We start from the raw sequence: 22,463 nt of genomic DNA on the forward strand, positions 1-22,463 counted from the left end.
GGAGGGCGGTTTTGTGTAAACGAAGCCATCTCCATTCTTCTGGTCAGCTGGCGGGCAAGACAGATGAAAAAGGATGTGATGTCTATCATTTCATGCATCCACCACTTCTCTTTGGGCTAGGTTCCTGTGGAAACAGGCAAGGATCCGAAGTACCCAAGCAGAGCCGCTCCAACCACAAAAAGGGGGGGACAGAGAGAGACAAGGAGCAAAAAAGAAGTACTAGCGAGAGAGAGAGAGAGAAATCTGCCGCATTGATAAGCCGCCGTTGACAATCACAAGATGCCGAACCGCCTCGGAATGCAAAAAAAAAACCTTAGTGTCGACTTTGGCAAAGCTTGCTATCGGAGAAGGGCATGATAGCGGCGTCGCTACCGCTAGGAGATGCATCTAACGCTGCCTAACAAGGCCAAATTCATGCAGAAGCGGAGGCGGCTTTCATGGTCTCTCAATCAAGGAAGAGAAGCAAGAGGAAAAAAAAGTGTCAATTTAGCCGAGACAGGCAGGGTACCCGGTCAGTACAACGGTGAGTATGCAATGCACGTGTTGTGTATCCGGTTCCCCGACGATCACAGTCCTCTGTTCCGTTTCTGAGGATTTCCCATTGTGCTTACAGGTAGGTACAAGTACGGTGTGCTTCGGGGTTTGGGTCGAAATCTCTTATATGGAGTCGACTAGGGGGTGGACATTCGGCCATTTTGGTCGGCCGACGATTGTGTCGGGGTTATGGCAAAACTCAAATATGCAGCCATGGAAACGAAGCTACGGGGATGAGGCACTTTTTCGACAGCATAGCACGTAATGGCCGTGGGTCGAAAAGCGGTTTCTTCCTCCGTCTCGGGTTCCCTAATCAAGAGCATCCAGAACGACACTCATTATATGAAGCTCTAGAAGACCCAACAAACTTACACGCCGCAATGGCCTCGCGACATAACAAGAAGAAACTCGCTGTGGGGCTAGAACAAGCACCACGGCTCGGATCTTTCCTCGGGCTAGGCCTAGGGTGAATGGCGATAGTACGAGTACCATCCAAAGCATCGCGAAATCGATCACCGATCCCACCGCATCTCGCGCTCACAGGAGCACCACGGCGGAGCCTCACTCCCCTAACCCGTTGGTACGCCTTGTAATTGGCGAGAGAGTAGCATGCAAGGTCACAAAAGGTTTTAGCACAGGCCCGGCAGAGTGCAGAGATGTATGTATGCTGGCCTACTGCAGCAAGCTACGCTTTCGAAGGATTTGGGGGCCAAGGATGCAACCACGGCACATCGGAGATCGGCAGCCTGACTCGTAGGGCTGAAGCTGAAAAAAAAAAAGAGCACCATTTTACTGGCTGCGTTCTTTGCTGAGAACCGAGTCTAGCTGACGGTATCGTTGTTCTAAATTCGCGACCTGACCGGGGGGTTGTCTTATACCCCTATTTGGAAGGCGTTGGCTGGTCCTGTGCAACTTTGACCCGTTGTCAAGTTGGTTGTTTTTTGAGACCAGACAAGTACATGCATACTTTGTAAATAGGGCTGAGATTACTGCTTACTGGTTACCGGTCTGTGGCATGGATCAGACCTGCTCCTACGGATCCTTCAACATTCAGCCTAGCTTACGGAAGGTGATCAGTTTCCCTTTTTATATCATAATCATAACCCTTGTCTTTTCAAAAACATCTGCTGCCTGCTTTTGCATCTGCTAATACCTGAAAATGCCCTATTAAGCCTGCAAAGCAGTCTCTTCTCTGGCCGCGAAACTGCCCTTGCTCCAGCTCTCGGTGACATCCGCTCTTTTCCTTTCCTTGCTCTTTTCGCCTGGCTTTCCCCAGCCTCCGCCTCCCGGGGTGCATATGATGATGCGGTCCCCTGCCGACATGGCAGCCGTGTTCTTGGCTCCCAGGTTGATGTGCCGCTCTTCGTATTCCGTCTGCCCTGAGTCCTCTTCTCCCTGGAGCTTCTTGAGGGACCGTTCCCAGTTCGCCTTTTCCACTTTTCTCACCCACAGGTTCAATCCACACTGGGCGTCCTCGCCGCCGTTCAGGCCGTATGGACGGTACACACGTCTCTCGCTGAGGATAGACACTTGCAGGGGTATGCGGAACTCGATATCTCGGATGACTCCGTCGCCACCGCGGTGCTGACCATCGCCTCCCGATCCTTTTCGAATGGAAAACTCCTTCAAGATGACGGGATATCTTCGCTCAAAGATCTCCGAGTCCGTGATTCTCGTGTTGGTCATATGGACGTGCACACCGCTCGTGCCAACCCAGTCGGGTCCGGCACCGCTTCCACCTGCAATGGTCTCGTAGTAGCCAAAGCCCTTGACGGCTTGCTTGCCGGATTGGTTTCCTCCAAAGCCGAACGTGAGGTTGTTGCAGCATCCCTGGCTGGCGGCGCAGGCTTGGAAAGCCTTGAACACGACGTCGGTAATTCTCTGGCTGGTGAGCACGTTTCCACCGACCACAGCCGCGTTGCCAGACGGCGAAAGGAGGGATTTGGGAGGAATCTTGACGTGGATCGGCTTCAGACATCCTTGGTTCAAGGGGATATCTTCAGAGATGAGGCAGCGTAGGCAGTAGATGATGGCGCTGAAAGTGATTGCCTGGGGAGCATTGATGTTGCCGTACACTTCGGGCCCAGTTCCTTCAAAGTCAAACTCGGCCTCGCCTGCTTTGGGGTCGATGGTGACTTTGAGCCGAATGGGCGTTCCGTCGTCCATGTAGTCTACAGCAGATAGCTCCTTGCCCTCGAACCGCTTATAGACGTCCTTGAGCAGTCGTCGAACGCACATCTCGGCATTCTTCTGAATGTTTACCATGTAAAACTGGACAGTCTCCTCACCGTATTCATCAATCAGAGTCTCGATGAGAGAGATGCCCTTGTTGTTGGCAGATACCTGCGCTTTGAGGTCGTTGATGTTATCTGCAAGGCTTCGAGTCCCGCTGCATCCAGGGTACTGGGCCGGCTCATTGTAGAAGAGCTCGATCACCCGCTCCTCGTCGAACTTGCCGCCGCTGACCAACTTTTCGCTCTTGATGGAGGCTCCCTCTTGGAATAGCTCGCGAGAGTGCGGTGGCATGCTACCGGCGCTGATTCCACCAATGTCCGCGTGGTGGGCTCGGGATGCTGCGTAAAAGAGAATGTTCTCGCCCTTGGGGTCGAAAGCGGGCATCACCAGCGTCACGTCTGGAAGATGGGTGCCGCCGTACGAAGGGTGGTTGGAGATGATGACGTCTCCCTTCTGTAGGCGTCCTTTCCAGATCTCTGCTTGTCGGCGGACCAAGTGGCTCATACTTCCCAGATGCACGGGCAAGTGTGGTGCGTTGGCTACGAGGTTGCCAGAGGCATCAAATATGGCACAGGAGAAATCGAGCCTTTCTTTGACGTTTGTGCTGACGCTCGTCTTTTGTAGGGCTCGGCCCATTTGTTCTGCAATGGCCATGAATCTGTGTCCGAAGATGCTGAGCATGATGGGGTCAACCTCGCGGTCTCCTCCGGTGTTGTGGGACCTATTGATGATTAGTTCACTTCTGACGTGCTGGAGAGATCTTTTAACGTACTCATCTTTGGTGCCTTGTTTTGAAATATCCAATACAACATGTGTTCCCGTAATGAGAGCCTTGGTACGTGGAGTCACGACAATGGTTTGAGTTCCGTCTGCTAGCATAGCTGGTCCGTTGATCACATCGCCCTCATTCAAGTCCTTGAGCTTGTAAACAGGAGTCTTGACTCTGCCGCCTTCAAAATAGACTTCTTGCTCACTATGCTGCGTCTTCGAGGGAGCGTCCCGTCTTTTGATCGATTTGAGCTGCTGGTCAATGGTTTTTTCTTGGTGGCGGAAGCTTTTTCCAATTCCTCGTACTCTAACGTCGTCCACAATGATATCTCGATCATCCAGCGTGAAGCCAAACTCGTAGCGATGGTGCTTGACAAAAGCCTTGCCAAATTCCCAGTCTTTGCCATCGAAACTCGCCTTTGCTTCTTCTTTGCTAGGCTTGATAATCATGAGAGCGCTCTCAGTGCCGCGGTATCTGCAATTGAGGTACTCCTCAAACACAATCTCGTTCTCATCAAAACCTTGGTCTTTCAAAGCGGCTCGTGACTTGTCCTTCAACTTCTCCATCTTGGCCTTCAGCTCGGTAACTACTTTGCCGTTGTCTTCCCAGACTGAAGAATCCGGTTCTTGTCGCTCATCTACAACGTCTGCAAGTGCCATGCCGTAGGCAGAGAGCACAGATGAGTATCGGTGGACAAGGATCTGGCTAATGCCGAGAGACTCTGCGATAGCGACAGCATGTTGGCCGCCAGCACCGCCAAAAGTTGCCAGACGGTGTTTAGAGGTATCGTGGCCCTTTGCTTCGGTGATGGATCGGATGGGTCGTGTCATGGTCTCGTTTGCAACTGTTAGGAATCCAAAAGCGACCTCATCCACGGACAGGTTCTTTCCAGTCTCTTGGTTGACTTGGTCCGTCAGCTCCTGTAGCACCTTTTTGCTCGCCTCCAGATCCAGTCCCTCATCCTCATTTTTGCCAAAGATCTTAGGGAAGAATTCTGGTAGAAGACGGCCCAGGTACAAGTTGGCATCTGTGACAGTCGCAGGACCACCTTTTCGGTAGCAGGCAGGGCCGGGATGAGCACCGGCGGACTCAGGTCCCACGACGAACAGCCCGTTGCGGAAGAACAGACGAGAGCCACCGCCAGCGGCGACAGTGTTGATGTCCAGCTGAGGAGACTGAATCGTGACGCCGGCGGTGGTTGTTTCAAAGACGTGCTCATATCGGCCCTCTCCGTAACGAGAGACGTCTGTACTGGTGCCTCCCTATTTCATTATTAGATTTAACCATGGCTCGAAGTTTGATGTTAAGGGGAGATTTTACCATGTCAAATCCAATAACGGGAACTCTCGTCTCTTCATCGTAGGATGTCATGGCATATCCCACCACACCTCCTGCGGGACCAGATAAAATAGCCTTGAGACCCGTAAACTTGTCGACGTCAACGAGACCGCCGTCACTCTGCATAAACTCGCAACGAGCGCCCTTGGGGCCTTTTTCGTGCTTGACGCTCTCCGTGCCCAGGCCGCCTTCAAATCCCGCCTGGAAGCCATCTATGTACTTCCGAATTGCAGGAGTCAGATACGCATCTGCGCAGACTGAAGTTGCTCGCGGTACAAGCTTCACCATGGGCATCAGCTCGTGGCTGAGTGAGATATGTTGAAAGCCAATCTCCTTTGCGATGTTGCCTATCAGAGCCTCGTGCTCGGGGAATGTATATCCGTGCATAAGACACACGGCTATGCTGCGAATTCCAGAGTCATAAACCTTTTGCAGCTTCTCTCTGATGTCGTCGTGTTCGGGGCGTCTCAATATCCTGACCGTCTCGCCGGAAAGACCCCTGACCAGATCTTTGCCCTCGGCCTCCTTGGTGCCCGCCTGAGCATCTGTCGCCGTGATTTTCCTCTCCGGGTCTTCAGCATAATCTTCCAGTGTGACTCGCTCGTCAATTTCCACGACCTGCTCATACAAGACATCCGGCTTCCTGATGGCGAGGTCAAAGATCTTGGGCCTGGACTGGTTGCCAATCGTCAAGCAGTCCTTGAACCCCTTTGTGACGATCATGGCAATCTTCTCGCCCTTCCTTTCCAGCAACGCATTCGTCGCCACGGTAGTGCCCATACGTATGGAATCAATCTTGGACGTGTCCAAGGGCTCGCCGCGGGGGATCTCCCGCTTGAGGAAATGGCTCATGATGCGCCGGATGCCCTCGAGCGGCGCGTCTTTGTAGTTTGCCGGGTCCTCGGAGAGGAGCTTGATGATGATTTCCTCGCCATTGTGTTCGCCAACGCAGTCGGTGAAGGTGCCGCCTCGGTCGATTGCTATGCGAATGCCGCGCTCCTTGGATGAGTTTGCCATGGTGGGTGATGGTGAGATGACAAAACGGAAAAGCTATGGAGATGGAGGGGTATCACAAAAATGAGTGTTGAGAAACAGACGATGAGCTTGATGAGAGAGAGTAGCACTTAAACGGCCTAATGATACAATATATATTACATCGACTCAGCTGCTTAGTGAGCAATTATCTCATAGACAGCGAAGTCGGATTAATGTGTAACTACGTGAGGCGATGATTGCCGAGAAAGGCGTATTTGCGTCTACTTTGGATGGCGGGGTGTGGAGAGCTCCAGTCTTAGTCCTCACAACGGCGGGGTTCCGTCTCCGTAGGAACAACATGATCGATTATACCTGGCAAGAGAAGATGCATCCAACATCTTTCGGCGTAAGTATACGCTTTGATTGGTGTTTCCATCTCCATCTTTGCTGTCACTCAGCATTATGAGGGAGACATCATAGAGTATCAACCAACAGCACTTACTCGTTGGCTCTTCCGTTCCATTGACAACAGCCCTTGCGAACCCAATACTAGACAACTAACAGACAGCATTACTCCACAGCGCGGGAACTGCTAAAATCAAGTCGGGCAGAGATACGTAATTGTCTGACTGTGGAGAGCTCATAGCGCACAACTTGCCTCCTCCACACATCCAACTATCAAGGCACTTTGGCCGAGAGGTCTAAGGCGCCGTGTTCAGGTTTAACTTGCTTCGCGGTCTAGTAATAGGCGAGGGTTCGAATCCCTCAGGTGTCAATTTTTGTCCTCGTCGCTCTGTGTTGTGAATATCGCGACAATACGAGGGTTTCCCTTTTTGCCCCCACTGCCTATTTGGGATGCTCTACAAAGTACATAGGTACATGCACTCTCCCTTTCTGTCACCACGTCTTTCAAGTCTGGTCACGCCATTCGATGTACAAAGTATATGAAGTATTACTAGGTAGTATTATATATAGCTCATTGTGAACCAAGGAATTATATATTACAAGCTTTACGCCCACCCTCATGTGCGCCGTGCGGCAATGATTCTATGAGTCCTTCGCTGATAACTCCTCTAACAGTTAGGTATTGTCTATATGTGCAGGTTTGTGACACGGTAAAGAAAAATAATGAAAAGATCACCTCCTCCGCTTTCTTGGAGACTCGTCGGGACTTTTACCAGCCGGTCGCTTCTGAGAACTCGGCCCTCTGTTCCGACCAGTGACGTCCTTGTTTCCATACTCACTGCATTCACCATCCTCCATCTCGCTATCCTCGCTTTCCGACAATATATGATCACCTTGTTCAAGGTGATAAGCCCAAGCATTGGCACCGTTTCTCACATGATACTTCTCCAGATCGTCTCTGAGAGCAGTAGCCATCGAAAGGGCATACTCTTGACAGTTTCGAAGCATGGTAACGCCCTGAATAAACTCAAAATAAGATCTCATCAGGTTCACCGATGCGATAGGGTATTGGTGATATTCCACCTTGCCCTCAGCCGACGTCGACGCATAGTGCGCAAAGAAGTTGATGTACGTGCCGTTCGTGGTAAAAGTTATGATTCCAGCCATGTCTTTTATAACTTCTACCCTCATGTGGTCTAGAGCTAGGTTCCTCATGTAGACGAGTGCCGCTCCGTGGCGTGCGCTTAATGCCTCTAGATCGTTGACATCTCCGGCTGTGAAGTCGCCGGCGATGTGTGGGAGAACAAGCGAAGCATGATCGTGAAAGACGCATACGGCCGCTGATAGATATTCGATTTTCATACACGAGTAAGCTGCCACGCTAAAGCCTTGGGCGAATCCGGGACGGGGCTTCTCGATTCCCCGAGAGAAGGTTGCGTACTCGGGGAACTCATCGAAGCGCTGGTAGAATGATCTGATGTACTCGGGCTTGTTTGGAAAATCTTGAAACAGTGGCATCATTTCGCACATGATGGCTTCTTTCGTTGTGCTCGTGTAAGAATGTCTCGCGTATGTCTGCCACTTGTGGGAAGGCCAGTCAGGCACATGGCGTGAAGATTTGAGTCGGCTTCGTAGCCATCCCAAGTTTTTCGGTGGTCTGGACAAATCCAATGTGAGAACACCGTTGCGCAGCTGTACAGCCGGATAGTCGTTTGAGGGGACGAGATGGTTGTCGAAGATCTTGGGAGCAGCGCTCATGGTGCGGTTTATATGTTTCAGAATGTCCTTTTCTGCCTGTTGTAGGTGGTCGTTCGCCACTGGGACAAGAATCGTGTCATTGGGTTTCTGGTTCCGATTATCTCTCCTGATTTGCTGCAAAAGAGGATACCAAGGCGCGAACCTCTCTGGTCCGTCCTGACTTTCAATTTCCATTGGCGTGGCGACATTTTGGGGTTTTCTTGGGGAGCGCCGTGGAAGAACCTGCGGCTCATCTGGGTAATTCGCCATGGTTGTGTTTCGCTGCCTTTCTTTTCGTGGCATGCTTAGCTTTGGATAGAATCTCGTGATTAACAATAGCCATCTATGGGCGTCCGTCTTCTCTGTATGTAATATTTGAGGCTATTGGGGAATGGGTATGGTGAGATGTACTATGACGAATTATACAGAGCAATCATGGCGTAGAAAAAATTATATATACTGGAAGTTGAGCAGATTCACATGTTTCTGTTATGTTACATCGGATTCTTCATCCTGTAGTGAATCGCTAGCCATTGTTCAATGCTGGTTGAAGATGCATTGTTCGGCAACAACTGATAATGTCCATACAATTCTGTTGTATGTTGAAAGGTTCTTTCTCATCTTATTGAATGCTTCAAATCCGATACATTCTTTGCACTACCAGGATGGTGAACATATTGAGACACAAAGGCGGCCGATGCTGGTCAGCAAACACAATGGCACAAAGAGCCGTCATGAAAGCCAGCGGAGTGATTTGGCCTCTTTGAAGACTGTTCCTTTGTAGATCTGTTCAAAATTACCTGATTTCTATAATTGATTATTTTTATTATAAAGAATTTTACCGACGTGTTTCACATTGCATGTGTTCATATTGCCAGCCAGTCGTTTTTTATTCCTTTGCAAATAGCCGGTCTATAGTTCGTATGTCAAGAACAACTTTGTCGTCTCATGGATCAAAAAGTATCCATTCTAGTTCATTCATTCTAGTTCAAATTTTCCTTTGGCCCACGTTCAGACAGGTTCCAGGTTTGTACTCCGTGTATGTGGTTGTCGTGTTGCAATGGCATGCATGCAGCCGGTGTGGTGATGAACCTGGGCCCTCTCACAGCGTCACACAACACGCAGCACGATACTGAACAAGTACCAAATAAATAACTGGCGGTGATAAGCGCCGTATCAATGCGGTGTGCGACTCACTGTCCTGAAGTCTACTGTAATTACTACAGGTACATAAACTCATGCAGCCAAGCGGCTTCTAGTATTTACAAATGGGCTTTCGCATGTGAACCACCACTGCATTGGTTACAGCTTAGGGGGCTATAAGTGTTTGCTATTAATAGAAACATCACGCCAAGTCTATATTATTGTGATCTTTGTATTGTGCACTATAACCTTTTATGAAACAGCCCAGGGCGCGTTAGAGTCGACATGAGACTTTGTTACCGTCACCAGTTTTGTAAACACTTCTAATCAATGCCGCCCAAGAGAAAAATACGAAGTAGTTACACACCAAAAGATACTGGCTGCAGTTAGCCTAACCTTGAGAGCATGTTTGTACAATAGACTCTCCTTACTGGCGATAGATAGTAGCCATAGGCCAATCAATATGTAGCTGTTGATGAGAAATGGAACACAGAATTACACGCGCAACGCATAGCCCGCAAATTCCTGATTTCTTGCATCACAACATAGCCGCCCATTAGTTAGCTCTTGAGTATTCATGAGGCACTGCCTTTACGCATACATACTTAAACAAGCATGAAAAGCGAAATTATCAACGTGTCGTATTCTTTGTCAATCTGGTCTCAACACTTATCCAGAACATGCAAGTTTACAACAACATGAGACGACATTTCAGGAAGATTACCAATTTCCTATCGAGAAAGAGGAAGAATGGTGGAAATACAAATGGCGTAACATCTTCTTCCACTGCGCTCAAAGATACTCATGATCCTTTAATCACAATACCCGCAACCTCTGTACCACAGTCTCCTCATTCGCAGTCTGTGCCAGAGCAGCTTGTGCCCAAGCAAGCCGCTTCCCTGGCACGCACCGGCCATGACACATGGGCTCTCGCGTTTGAAATGGCTCGAGAGAGAGAGAGCAAGTCAATGCTTGCCTATGAGCAATATCTATCCTCTCTACAAAGCGATAGCGCAGCCTGTGGAGACTTCTCAACCCCCGAGTTCATCAAATCGATTGTGGAATGGGCGATAGAAGATAGAGAGAGAAAGAGGTGGCGCGTCTCACTCCTTGGTACAGATATCGAGGTAAGAGCACAAGCTGAGAGGCTGACAAAGTTCCTCCTCTGGTTCGAGTCAATCGTACGGCTGCAGTGAGCAATCAGCCATACGCAGCATTGGCGTGGTCCGGTACCTCACTACTTCTTCCGGTACGTTTACTGCATTCTGATCCTTCAGGCTCCTGCTTACCATATTAGCTCGTCACACAAGGATTTGCACAGAACAAGACTATGCTGAAGGGTTTTAACTGGATTGGCGATATACAAATATACTGGCGAATCTGCGGGGAGACATATCTTCTTGCCCTAGACGATTTGTCCTACCAACAACACTTGGCCAAGCTGTATTCTCAATATAATCGAATACCAGGCTCGAGTGATTTGTCATCTCTCTAGACACTAGCTCTGCCGAGGATGGAATGATATAATCAACCCTGACGTATGGGAGGAGAAGATACAGAATATTCACCAACTGGATGATGAATGCCGCAATCTCCTCCATGTTGCCAATGCAGATCAGATTGAAAGAAATTGGAAGCAACAGCTGCTGGAGATGCAAGAGTCACGGATTTTGCTCAATAGAATCCACGGTACCCTCATGGAAAGCGAATCAGAGGCCCAAAAGAGCTACAAAGACCAGAAAGAGAAAGGCCTCCTTCAAGCTCTCGCGTCCGATTACGAAGGTCACAAAGACTTCACTCCACGCAAGGTGGACGGAACTTGTGAATGGTTTTTTACTGAAGAATGATTTCGCAAATGGCGAAATAGTGATATCTCTAGCCTTCTCTGGGTCTCTGCAGCTACAACGGAGTGCCGGTTTGAATCTCATGCCGCCTTGCAAGATGAGGTTTGGCCCTTAGGCAATTTTAAAAATGATATTAAAAACTTACGCGGGCTATTTATCAGAGTTGATGATGGAACGTTATCCTTTATTCACCAAACAGCGAGAGAATTCCTTACCCATTCACAAAGACAAGGAGAATGGCAGGGACGCTTCAAGGACATAGCGAAATCACACAGCATGATGTCCTCAATATGCATTGAATATTTACTCTTGCCAGATCTCGCAAAGATTTCCCTCAAAAGAGTTGGTTTTCAGCGCTATCCGTTCACAAGGGCTTCCAGCAAAACAGCTGGTATTCAAGACTATCCGCTGCTTTCATACGCCGCTAGATCCTGGCTGTTACATTATCGTTTGCAGGAAGCCGTGGAAGCCAGCTCGTCCTAGAAGGATGCTGTGGCACTTTGTCGCACAACCAGAGCTTGAGCGCCACATTACATGTCCAGGCAGATGTGTGAATGGAAACATTGGACGAGTCTTGATTTTGCTAGCAAACTCGGCCTCGACCAAGTATTTCAAGAGCTCCTGCTTGAGGGGGTAGGTTCAACCATAGATATCAACACCGCGCTGTATAATGCATCGACAAATGGTCATAAACAGACTGTTCAGCGGCTGCTGGATACTGGCGCTGATGGTAACATTCAAAATGAGGTTATTGACGGTACAAAAGTTAAACGAACACCAGGACATTATAACAGAGAGATTAGACAGATATCGACACATGATAGCACAGGTAGTATCAGTGTTGCGCGATCATGTAGTGGCGACACGGCACTACAAGGAGCATCAGGAGCAGGTCACAGAGGGATCGTTCGGATGCTGCTAGATAATGGCGCTGGTATTAACCATCGAGAACCCAATGGTGCACGGCACTTCAAGCAGTAGTAAAAGGTAGTAATAGTAGCAGAATCATTACTTTATTAGGTAGATACGCAGGTTATTAAACGTTTCCTTTGCATCTTGGTTTGCTTTGCACCTTGTCATGCCCTTTGAACCTCACACAGTCGTTGTGGTGTTGGACAGCCAATTCGGGGTGCTGGCAGTATTTCTCTCGAAAAATTATCGACACTTCATTCTCTCCTGTGGCCATTCATATTCTCCATCTCCCTACGATGGTGTGCCTCGCTGCCAAGGAATTTCGCTAGCAATTAGCCACGCCTTAAAGCCAACAACCAGCAGCCAAAGAAGAAGAAGAAAAAAACCTGGAACTTGCAGCTCAATCAATCAATCCATAACAGCCCATTATTTTTTTAGGCTCAGGCCCAATGCTTGTCTGCCAAACGCAACCATCCAGGATCATCATCAGCACCAACGAATGACAATCAACCTTCTAGCCAGGTATGACGCAATCGACTGTCTAGGCTGGTTACCCAATGCAGCAATCACGACACCATAACACGCATACAATGTGCTGTGCCTAGGAAAATCATTCGACAATGTTCCAAGGCCATCAATGCATTGTCTAGGCACACGTACGTTGGATTGATTCTATCCTACTCTACTGTAAGATAGCGTCTATGCACTCAAATACGAATCAATCACAATGATTCGCTTACCGGCGGCTGCCCGTGTTTGGGCAAGCGATGCCGCAAGGGACAAACCACGTTTTTTGCCCGAACCGGCCCTCCCAATGACGGAAGACGCAAACAAGAACTTTGGGGGGGGATGAGCATGTCGTATGTCTTGCCGTTTCAAAGGGGTCATGTGTGCCAGGTATGACGATGAAGCCCAAAGTTGGTGTTGCAGATCAACAGTCGCGGGCAGTCGCTGCCCATTCGCGAATGAATAAATCCAGCTGCTCTGTCCCTCCAGACAAGTCCAGCAGCCTCTCGTTGTTCATCCTCTCAGACCACATTGGCATCATCATCTCGCCTCCCTTTCATCTATTAAAGCAGGTCGCCCACAACATTCGTATCACACATCGCCACCAGGTACGCAACACCAAGGGAATCAACCAACAATGGCGCTCGATCGCATCGTCAACATCGTCCTGCGAGCCGCAGAGCTCGTCTTCGCTACCATCGTCGCCGGTGTGACGGGCCAGCACCTTCACCAGTTCCGCAATGCATCGTCCTGGTCCCAGGGCCGTTTCATTTACACCGAGGTGGTGGCGGCTCTGTCCATGTTCTTTGCGCTGATATGGCTCGTCCCCTTCTCTTGGTCCTTTGTGCACTGGCCGGTGGATCTCATCCTCAGCCTTGCCTGGTGGGCCGCCTTTGGCCTCTTGGTCAACGTAAGTGATACCCATACACTGTACATTGTACTCTGTCTCCCCTTTCGATGGCATTGATGCTGATTTTTTGGTCGTTTAGTTGCTGGGTAACTCTTGTGGCTACGTCTTCGACTGGAACAATGTCCACCCCATCAATGGTGACCAGTGTGGCAAGTTCAAGGCCGACATTGCCTTTACCTTCCTTTCAGCTCTTCTCTGGCTCGTTTCCGCCCTGCTCGGCATTTTCTGGGTTCAAAGCCATGAGCGTCGCGCTGCCCGAGTCGATGCTGCCCACCGCCAGCACCACCGCCGCTGGTACCGACGAAGCCGCGTCTAAGTGCCATCACGGTGTTGGCACGACCACAGACGATACACAATCATTCATGATACCCCAAATACCCTTGATTTTATACTTTGCTTCGTCGTCTTTGCTTCAAAATGATCTGAAAAGGAGGTTGGGGTCGAGTGGGATGAGAGGAGGGTGTGAGAAGAAAATTATCGCTTTGGAATAATGTTTTGCTGCTACAGTCCTTCCCATAATACCCGTTTCCCTAATGACTTTATAACGACTATACCCCAGTTAAGCTAGTACTTACTTAATTAATATTCTTTTGTCTTGCTGCTCACGGCACGCATCTGCTTATTGCTATCGTGCTTATCTGGTTAACATGTCCTGAACCTTGAGAGGATAAATGGCCGACATGGCGCGCCGTATCTAACCTGATTCTTGTTCTTGTGGTGTTCTGTAAAAGAGAGTTTCAACCAAGGATTCCTTTCTAGTAATGAAAATCCAGTTTCGTGCTACTGTATGATATGGATACAATGTCCGGCATATGCTAGTTGAGGCTTGTAAAACCTTTGGTCCACCGACGCCATAACATGGAGTTCCGGCCAGCATAAGCTTCAGGCTTCTATCCAAAGGGACCCCCAGTGTAGATCTTCCCGTCAACGTCACTTGCCCAAACTTGCAGTGCCACAGCAGCAGCAGCATTCCACCAATCCAACACGATGAATTCCTGCTTGTCGAAAACCAAGTCTTGTGCTCCAGCCCCAGAGTGATCCTCACCAGCCACAGCTAAACGGATGATGCAACGATGATTGTTGCAAAGCCGCCACTCTTGACTCTCCGAGCTCCACCAAACAGCTCGGCCCCACCGCTGCGTCATCGATAACTCAATCCAACTTCTTCGGCTGTTTCTTTGCATCACCAACACATGGTTTGATGGTCCAACCGCAAGCAAAGGCCGCGAGCTAACTTGCTTTCGTGCATTACCAGAGGTCCCTAAGCCTGTCAGGTTTACCTAATTCAAGTGATCTCCAGGGAACTAAAGTGGATTGGGGATGCGGCGCAAACACTCCGGGTGGGAGAGGTTTCTGACATCTGGGCCGCTCCACGTCACCACACCCCAGATATGACGGGTTGGAATATGGAGATGCAAACGCGTTACCTCATACCTATGCAGAAGAGGAGGCCATGAGATCTGTGGCTGCTCTGACAAGGTTACCAAGTAAGAGTATCCGTGGACAGATCGGGAAAGCTTCAGAGTCGAGCGCCATCGGTAGAGGTTACCGTGTGAGCCACAATGTCATCATAGCCAGCGATCAGTTGTTTGCGGGATGGTGGTTCAGACGAGAACTATATAGTTACCATGTTCCTCCGTAGTTCCCGGCCTTCTATCAGATCATTCCAACATCTTTTACTCAAACAAAACTCACATCTTTCACACTTACACTTACACACATTTTTGAAACACCATCACCATGTCTTCTCTCATCAACAAGGTCAAGGACAAGCTCCACTCTGACAACAAGACGGAGCAGTCTGAGGGCACTCATGGACCTCACAGCTCCCGCACCGCCAATGCTGCCGACCCTCGCGTCGACTCTGACCGCGACCACCGCGAGAATCTAGGCCGTCATGATGGCTCCTACACCTCCGGCGGAGACAACTACTCCTATGGCGGCGATAACACCTCCTCGGGCGTGACCGGCACTGGAGGAACTTTCGACTCCAGCAAGGGCTCTACTGGTTTTGGCTCTACCGCCGCCACTGGCCCTGCCTCCAAGACTGCCGGCACGCACAGCTCCAACATTGCCAACAAGGCCGACCCCAGAGTAGACTCTGATCTCGACGCCAGCCGCAACATGGGTCTCCGATCCAGCGGTGCCACCGCTGGAACTGATACTGGCACGGGTACATATGGAAGCTCCAACACACAATCCGAAACCACTGGCTTCGGCACCAGCACCGGCCCTGCCTCCAAGACTGCTGGAACTCACAGCTCCAACTTGGCCAACAAGGCTGACCCCAGAGTCGACTCTGACCTCGACGGCGGCCGCAACATGGGCCTCCGATCCAGCGGCGCTACCTACGATGCTCCCAGTGGCAACACTGGCACGACTGGTTCTTCCGGAACCGCAATGGGCTCTGGGATGGGCAGCGGCATGGGCACTGATACCCTCACCGGCAGCGGCGCCACTGGCACCTACGGCTCAACCGGCCGTGATACCTACGGTTCGACGGGCACTGGCACCTTGGGCTCATCTGGCACCGGCGCCTATGGTTCGACCGGCACTGATACCTTTGGCTCGACTGGCACCGGCGCCTATGGCTCGACCGGCACTGGCACTGATACCTATGGCTCGACCGGCACCCACACCCACGGCTCATCCGGCCTGGGCAGCACCGGTACGGGACACCACACCAAGGACACCACTAGCAGTGCATTCGGCGCTGGCACGGGCAGTACCGGTGGAAGCTTTGGAACTGCACGCAACCCTGGTCCAGCCCCCAACACAGCCGGCCCTCACAAGTCCGACATGATGAACAAGGCCGACCCCCGCGTGGACAGCGACCTCGACAACAGCAAGACCTTTATGGGCGACAAGACTTATTCCCAGTCGTGAGTGGGGTAGAATCTCCTGCCCCGAGGAAAGCCAACCTTTCGACTTGCTAATCAAATGGCTTCCCCAGGGACAGGACGACGGCCAAGGACCCCACGGATGCTGCTCAGGTGCCCCCTTCCGTCTTGCGGAAGCACATTGGCGAGCCGACCATTGAGCATGGTGATGCCAACTACGACCGCGTGCGGCGGCACAGCGTCTCTCACCAGGAACAGCATCGTGGGTTGTAAGGGCCACAGGGAACTTTGTTTTGATGGCTCATTGGATATCCAGTCTGTAACATTAAATGTATTTTTAGCGTCAGGTCAATGAAATGAAATGAAATTGCAACCCAAGGAAAAAGCAAATATAACATGTGAACGCGTACTCGTAGCTCTCGTCGTCTCGTCTAATCACACTGCTCCAGCCGTGCGCGTGACTTGCGGCCGCAGACTCAGTCCAAGCTGCCATGGGTATATCAGGCGGGGAGTGCAACATCCCCCCCTCTCAGCCCTTCGTATCTCGTCTCGTAGCTGTTAAAGACCCCTCCCCCCCGGGTTGCTTTGTTGCTCCGCACGAGAATCCGATCAAAAGAGACAGGTCAGATATGCACAGGCAACGCCCGGAGCATCACCCACGCGTACTCGTAATTGGCACGTCGTACGAGGTGCTGAGCATACAATTATTGGCAGCGCCATACGCGACAAGAGCCAATAGCGACGGAGCGAGCTCCGGATTGATCATCTATCAGACAAGCCACGCCGGTGCGGCTGACTTGAGCGAGGTAGCATTGGAGCAAGGGAGGCATCGGAAGCGGGTATATCGGCGAGGAGCTGAAGAGTGCAGAGCTGTCTCAGTCGGGAGATTTTGGGGAAAGGAGATTTGGGAGGGGGACGGAAACCGGGTTTCCGGGTGAAAAAGCAGCGGACGGAGTTTAGGCAGTCCGTGTACGGAGTATGAGATGTGAGGTGGTTGGATGGTACGAAGTAGGTTGAGATTAAGATTGAGATGAAGGTTGTTACATGGAGAGCTGAAGGGCGCAATAACTGCAGCGGAGAGTTGAGCGGTGCTACAGTGCACTCGTAACGCACTACAGGCGCCAACCTCACTGAATCGATCAGGTACAGCGTGGCATTGAGCGGCCACAGCACAAACCCCCACTCCTCCATCCCCGAAAACACCCCGCCAAGCTCTCAGCACTCGAGATCGGCTTCACTTCATCTCCTCTCCCCATCTTTTGCCTCTTCCCCCTGCTCGGAACCCGGAGATCGTTTGCAACCTCTACTGTACCAGGCTTCAACCAGCCGCAACCCGAGATTCTCCTTCCTTCGCCGGCAGCTCCGAAGTACGCAAGCAAGCAACTTGGCTGTACAGTAGACGACAGTCTTCGGAATCTCTTTTGCCGCAAAGCTGTTGGCAATTTCGCCATGGTTCCGCCATAGCATAACATAGCCCTCACCAAAGTTCCAACTTGGCATATCCAGAAACAAAAACATGTCCACTTCAGCCTCGTCCATACCCCAGGCGCTCTGGGCCGCACAGGTGCCCTTGCACATCACTCACCGGTCCGCGCCCTCTACACCCTTCATCACAAGCGTCCCACGCTTCAGCTACCTGTCGCTTCTGCTGCCGCGCCTGTCGGCCTTCTTCGACGCTCCCTGCTCCAGCTTTCACTTTGAGGATGTGCAGCTGAGGAACCTGGCGGTGGGGTTGCTGGCCGACCTGTACGCGCCTAGCCTGCCGTGGCGGCTGGTGGTGGATGATGGGGTTGCATGGGATATTGGCGATACTTTTCTGAATAGCGTCAAGGAGGTGAGCACCCTTTACCCCATTCATTCATCCCGTCCCGTCCCTAGTTTCTTTTCCGTTCCTCTCTCTTCCTTTTGTTTGCTCTCTTTTGCTGCAGGTACATGCTGTACTGCCCCCCCCCCCCCCCCCTCCTCCTCCTGCTCCCCCCATGCAACATCCACAGTTCCCCCCTCACACCGGCTCTGGAGACAAGACAGGTCATTGCTCATGCTGCAGTCAGGCCGACTTTGTTCGCTACGGCAACGCCAATCAGATCATGAAGATGTCCAAGGAACACACCACTCAGCTCTGGAACTCGGTCATTGACAACGACTATGCTGCGTTTTCCAAGATACACACACGCCTGCTCAACGCTCCAGCCACCCTCAAGCACGCCCCCATGCGGGTGTACATCCCCTCGACCCCCCCTGATGCAGGCGGTGATGGTTCCCCCTCTGCTCCCGCAGCCGGTGAAGCTGGGTCTTTCAGGATCGTCCAATCCTTGGTCCCTGTCATGACACCAGACCGCAAGCCCAAGCTGCTGGGGCAGGCTCTCAAGGACTTGATGCCCACGCTGTTCCCCAGCAGTCGAGACCCGGTGCTGGCGAGTGTGGTGCTTCACGGTGTGTCTGCTCCCTTTGACGCCCCCTTGGGAGAGATGATGAGGGAAGCTGCATATCCTGATGGGTGGCTTTGCTTTGTGGTTGTTGTTTAATTTGTCACTGGGTAGTTGTAGTTACACAGCCTTTGTGAAGGCATCAAGTTATATGATAGGAGTGGCGTCCGGGATGGGCTAGCGACTCAGGTCTTTTTTGTTGCCATATATAGACAGCACGGAGTTTGATTATCTACATTGATTCACTTTTCTAGCATGTGTGTGGACTTTTTCATATTTACAAGTCAGGTACGGCTAGGTAAACGTAATCTCTTTACCCATGAGGCTTCTATATGCGTTCTCAATAGCCTTCCTCTTTCTTTGCTTTACTTGCTCATCCACGCCAGCCTCTTCATCTTCGTCTGCATCTTCTGGACCGGGGAGTTGCGGCATCCATGCTCGTATCTGTCCATCCAAATGGGCACTGTAAATAGCTCCGATCGAGTTGCCACCTCCCATGGCCGGTCCAATTTGTCCATTGCCACCCCCTGTACTACGCCATGCAATGTTTGTAATGCGGTTCCGCCCCGTTTCACTGCCTCGAGGACCCGTAGAGAGCGTTGAGCCGGGGTTTCGAAGGCGACTGACCACGGTTCCGTCGTGGAGGTCCAGTAGGAGGATTTCTTGTTCGTTCGGCCAGACCAGAAGCTGGTGACCCGTGGAGAGACCTGACGGAGTGACCAGGAAACTTGCAGTTTTAGCGTGCTGGTTCTGCACGATAGACCCAAAGCTGGCAAGCGTGTTGGCTCCTGTATCGGTATCCCAAACTCTGATGCGGCGGTCAAGCCCAGCCGACACAATGTACCTCCCATCGTCGGTCCATTGCAGCCCGTTGACAGCGTCGTCGTGGGCCTGGGCTGAGACACGAAAATGCGGCATGCCACCCCAGTCGGACCCAGACGCCGTGGCGTGCCGGAAACGATGCACGATGCCCAGAGAATCTTCCTGATCGAGCTGTGCTATAACGCCACCAGCCCGCCGGATATCCCATATGCGGGCCTTGCCGTCTGCGTGGCCACTGACGAGGATGTGTTCATGGCGAGGACTCCACGCCGTGCTGAGAACTGGACCACCGTGGGCAACGAGGGCCTGGACAGCGGATCCCGACTTGAGGTCTACGAGCCGGACATTGGAGTGCTGGGTGGCGCACGAGATAAGCAGGTGACCTGCTATTGGGCTGGAGGCGTGGGAATATACGGTGGCGTTGAGGTCGAACTCGGCAGACAAGGCTGCTCGTGAAGTGGCCCACAGCTTCAGTGTCTTGTCGTAGGAGCTAGAGAGGAAGGCATCGGGGTCGAAAGGGTAGAAGGCCAGATGCGTGATGCCGTGGCTATGGCCTCCACTTCTGGGACCTCCCGTAGACCGAGTGATGGATCCTACGGGGCGAAAGGTGCGAGTTTCGTACGGGCTGGGGCAGCTCTCCAGGTCCCAGAGCTTGATAGACCCGTCTGCACCACCAGACAGCAGGATGCGGCCGTCAAACTTCTCCAGGGCAAGACCGCTCACCCCTACGCCGTGAGCGCGAAGCCTGTGCGGCCGGTCCTCCAATTCGGTCTGCTGATCATTGTTGGACAGGGTAGCCTCGCCGTTGAAGCGGTGTTGAGGTGCTGGTTCAAAGGAACGCAGAAGCTGAGATGCAACGATCCGGGTGAAGTCGCGACAAGGCAGATCACCCACTTCGCGGGCCAGCAGACGAGACTGCATTCATCTGAGGGTCCTCGCCAACCGTCCAGGCAGATTGCTGAGATAGATGCCGTCTCTTGGAGTTATACAGCAGCTACGTAGCGCTAATAGCAGCACTGTTGCGTTGAGCGTGAAGTTGAGATTGAGTCAAAACGCATGGAGCACATGTCACAAGTTGCGTGGGTGATGTCACCAGCTGGGCGGTCAGAGGCTAACCCCACAAATGCTATTGGTGCTAGTACCGCTCCACGCGCAAACTTTCTTTTGACGATAATCTTTTATTTTCATCTGTCAACGACGCTTCAACTGCCGCCAACAACGGCTGCTTTTCCTCTTCATTGCCCCCAGCCGGTCCCATGTACAGCTGCCATGGTCTGCTCGATACGGCTTAGTTGTCTTTTTGCGCCACTTTGCAACCCGTGAGTGAGGACGGGGGCAAGGGATCGTCCCGACTAGGTGCACATCAAAAAAAGCACAGGCCAAGGGTGAGGTGAGAAAGGACGGGAAAATCCTTCCACGGAGGACAAAGGAAAACCATGGACTCTACAGATGAATACATGCAGTCATCTGCTCCCAGAGCTGCCGACAGAGCTGCCGACATCGGGGACTCGCCGCCCGTGCCGCAGCCGTCCCAGGGCAGCCGTCGCCAGGGTCAGCGCATGCTGGCTACCGTATACGACGCAGTTGCAGGTAAGCTAAAGGGATCCGAAATGAGCCTCTCCCGGCAGTTTGGAAATCACCGTCACGTGAAATTGACCGTATGCAAGGAAGGGTCACCTATGATGGAGTGTTGCGAGATGAGGGCCCGGACCAGAGGAAATTTCAGCCCGGGATCGTCGACCAACGATCGGCGCGAGATGGCTTCAAGCTTGCTCCAGATGATGTCTTGTTTCGCCGCAAGGACGCTCCGGAACGCTATGCAGAGCATGACATCTACCGCGCGCACGACTGGGAGCTGCCCAACGGCGGCCAGGGCGTCTTGCCACAGAGCGATCTTCTCAAGGCCATTCACGAGTACTCATCCGAATTCTACGGAGCCCTGAACCGCAACCAACGGGTGCTCGAAAGTGGGCGTAATTTGGATGAGCGTAGCATGGATGAGACGGCGCTGTTGGCACTGGGTATCCTGCTGGAGGAGGCGGGGCGAGAGGTTCTAGGTCGACGAGGCCATCTCGTCTTCACTGAGGGCGACGCCCAGGATAATCATGACGACGGCAGCGGTGAGCAGGAGTGGCAAGGAGGCAGTGCGGCGCAGGACTCTGGCGGTGATTCTGTGGTGGGCCATGAAGACTCCAGGCCCCGACAGCCGGGGCGGAAACGAAGAAAGCTTGCGAAAGCAGATGACGACTAATTGTAACGTTGGCTCGGTATTGCTATGATGAGATTGTCACTCTGCAGGGACTCTGCCGTGGAAAAATCTTGATTTTCAGCGCAAATAAGAGCCATCCCTTTATCCCAAGTCGGTTCTCGCTGAGGGGAAGCCAACTGTCCAAGTGCCGAAACAAGTCCGTATTTTCGAAGATGCACCTGGCCCCGTTGCCTCATCCAGTCAAGCGATGCTGCTGTTTGGTGAAGGCCAAGGCAGGAAATGACGAGTTATGCCTAGAACACCAAAACAGCTCTCACTGCCGATGCGAAGAGATTATGTTGCTCAAAAGGACCCCCGGGGTAAACTGTTGGCTCCAGCACGAGAAGAATCCGGAATAGTTACTGCATGATGGATCACACTCTACAGAGCACCTCGGTGGCTCGACTAATAATATGATACACGTACTGATTACAGCTCGATGAATTCATTTGAACAGGCGTACCCAGCGCAACGGGGGCTAGGTGATGACGGGGCCTATTTTTTACCTTTATTGAAATATACGCAATCTGTATCACTAGGACTGATACAGCCGTATCATGGCATTCCCATCCAGTGAAGCAGTATTTCGACACAATCTCGTCGTATTTGCAACGAGGATATGCCGCTGGAATGCCCATCAGGAGTGGTTGTTGGTTCTCCCAAGTGACGGAGCCTTGAATGTTGCATTATATGTGGAACTAGATTGCCAGCCGAATACAAATACGGTGTACAGAACGGGTCAGTACGTACCGCTTCGCAACAAAGACCTGACGAAGCAGTTTAAGGGGAAGAGATGTATGTACGAGTACAATAATAGA

General features: G+C 51.7%; 8 protein-coding genes across 8 annotated transcripts; 5 read left to right on the plus strand and 3 right to left on the minus strand.

The window, feature by feature from the left end:
* Positions 1-1,701: 1,701 nt before the first annotated feature.
* On the minus strand, positions 1,702-5,893 carry Triagg1_1834 (uncharacterized protein; the record flags this gene model as incomplete). The annotated part of the gene is made up of 3 exons (XM_062895948.1): positions 1,702-3,490; positions 3,542-4,800; positions 4,859-5,893. 3 exons carry the CDS (start codon positions 5,891-5,893, stop codon positions 1,702-1,704), a joined length of 4,083 nt encoding a protein of 1,360 aa, XP_062759373.1.
* A 1,095-nt stretch (positions 5,894-6,988) lies between these two features.
* Triagg1_1835 (uncharacterized protein) lies at positions 6,989-8,296 on the minus strand (the record flags this gene model as incomplete). Its single annotated transcript, XM_062895949.1, has 1 exon — positions 6,989-8,296. One exon carries the CDS (start codon positions 8,294-8,296, stop codon positions 6,989-6,991), a length of 1,308 nt encoding a protein of 435 aa, XP_062759374.1.
* A 1,520-nt stretch (positions 8,297-9,816) lies between these two features.
* On the plus strand, positions 9,817-10,983 carry Triagg1_1836 (uncharacterized protein; the record flags this gene model as incomplete). Its single annotated transcript, XM_062895950.1, has 2 exons — positions 9,817-10,263; positions 10,639-10,983. The coding sequence occupies 2 exons, from the start codon at positions 9,817-9,819 to the stop codon at positions 10,981-10,983; spliced, it is 792 nt and encodes a 263-aa protein (XP_062759375.1).
* A 2,053-nt stretch (positions 10,984-13,036) lies between these two features.
* On the plus strand, positions 13,037-13,625 carry Triagg1_1837 (uncharacterized protein; the record flags this gene model as incomplete). Its single annotated transcript, XM_062895951.1, has 2 exons — positions 13,037-13,309; positions 13,389-13,625. The coding sequence occupies 2 exons, from the start codon at positions 13,037-13,039 to the stop codon at positions 13,623-13,625; spliced, it is 510 nt and encodes a 169-aa protein (XP_062759376.1).
* Positions 13,626-15,049: 1,424 nt separating this feature from the next.
* On the plus strand, positions 15,050-16,422 carry Triagg1_1838 (uncharacterized protein; the record flags this gene model as incomplete). Its single annotated transcript, XM_062895952.1, has 2 exons — positions 15,050-16,191; positions 16,263-16,422. 2 exons carry the CDS (start codon positions 15,050-15,052, stop codon positions 16,420-16,422), a joined length of 1,302 nt encoding a protein of 433 aa, XP_062759377.1.
* A 1,243-nt stretch (positions 16,423-17,665) lies between these two features.
* On the plus strand, positions 17,666-18,674 carry Triagg1_1839 (uncharacterized protein; the record flags this gene model as incomplete). The annotated part of the gene is made up of 2 exons (XM_062895953.1): positions 17,666-17,983; positions 18,078-18,674. The coding sequence occupies 2 exons, from the start codon at positions 17,666-17,668 to the stop codon at positions 18,672-18,674; spliced, it is 915 nt and encodes a 304-aa protein (XP_062759378.1).
* Positions 18,675-18,869: 195 nt separating this feature from the next.
* On the minus strand, positions 18,870-20,318 carry Triagg1_1840 (uncharacterized protein; the record flags this gene model as incomplete). Its single annotated transcript, XM_062895955.1, has 1 exon — positions 18,870-20,318. One exon carries the CDS (start codon positions 20,316-20,318, stop codon positions 18,870-18,872), a length of 1,449 nt encoding a protein of 482 aa, XP_062759379.1.
* Positions 20,319-20,833: 515 nt separating this feature from the next.
* Triagg1_1841 (uncharacterized protein) lies at positions 20,834-21,648 on the plus strand (the record flags this gene model as incomplete). Its single annotated transcript, XM_062895956.1, has 2 exons — positions 20,834-20,987; positions 21,065-21,648. The coding sequence occupies 2 exons, from the start codon at positions 20,834-20,836 to the stop codon at positions 21,646-21,648; spliced, it is 738 nt and encodes a 245-aa protein (XP_062759380.1).
* Between the last annotated feature and the right edge of the window lie 815 nt (positions 21,649-22,463).

Source organism: Trichoderma aggressivum, assembly GCF_033847375.1.
Source record: "Trichoderma aggressivum f. europaeum strain CBS 100526 chromosome Unknown scaffold_004, whole genome shotgun sequence".
NCBI classification, from domain to species: domain Eukaryota; kingdom Fungi; phylum Ascomycota; class Sordariomycetes; order Hypocreales; family Hypocreaceae; genus Trichoderma; species Trichoderma aggressivum.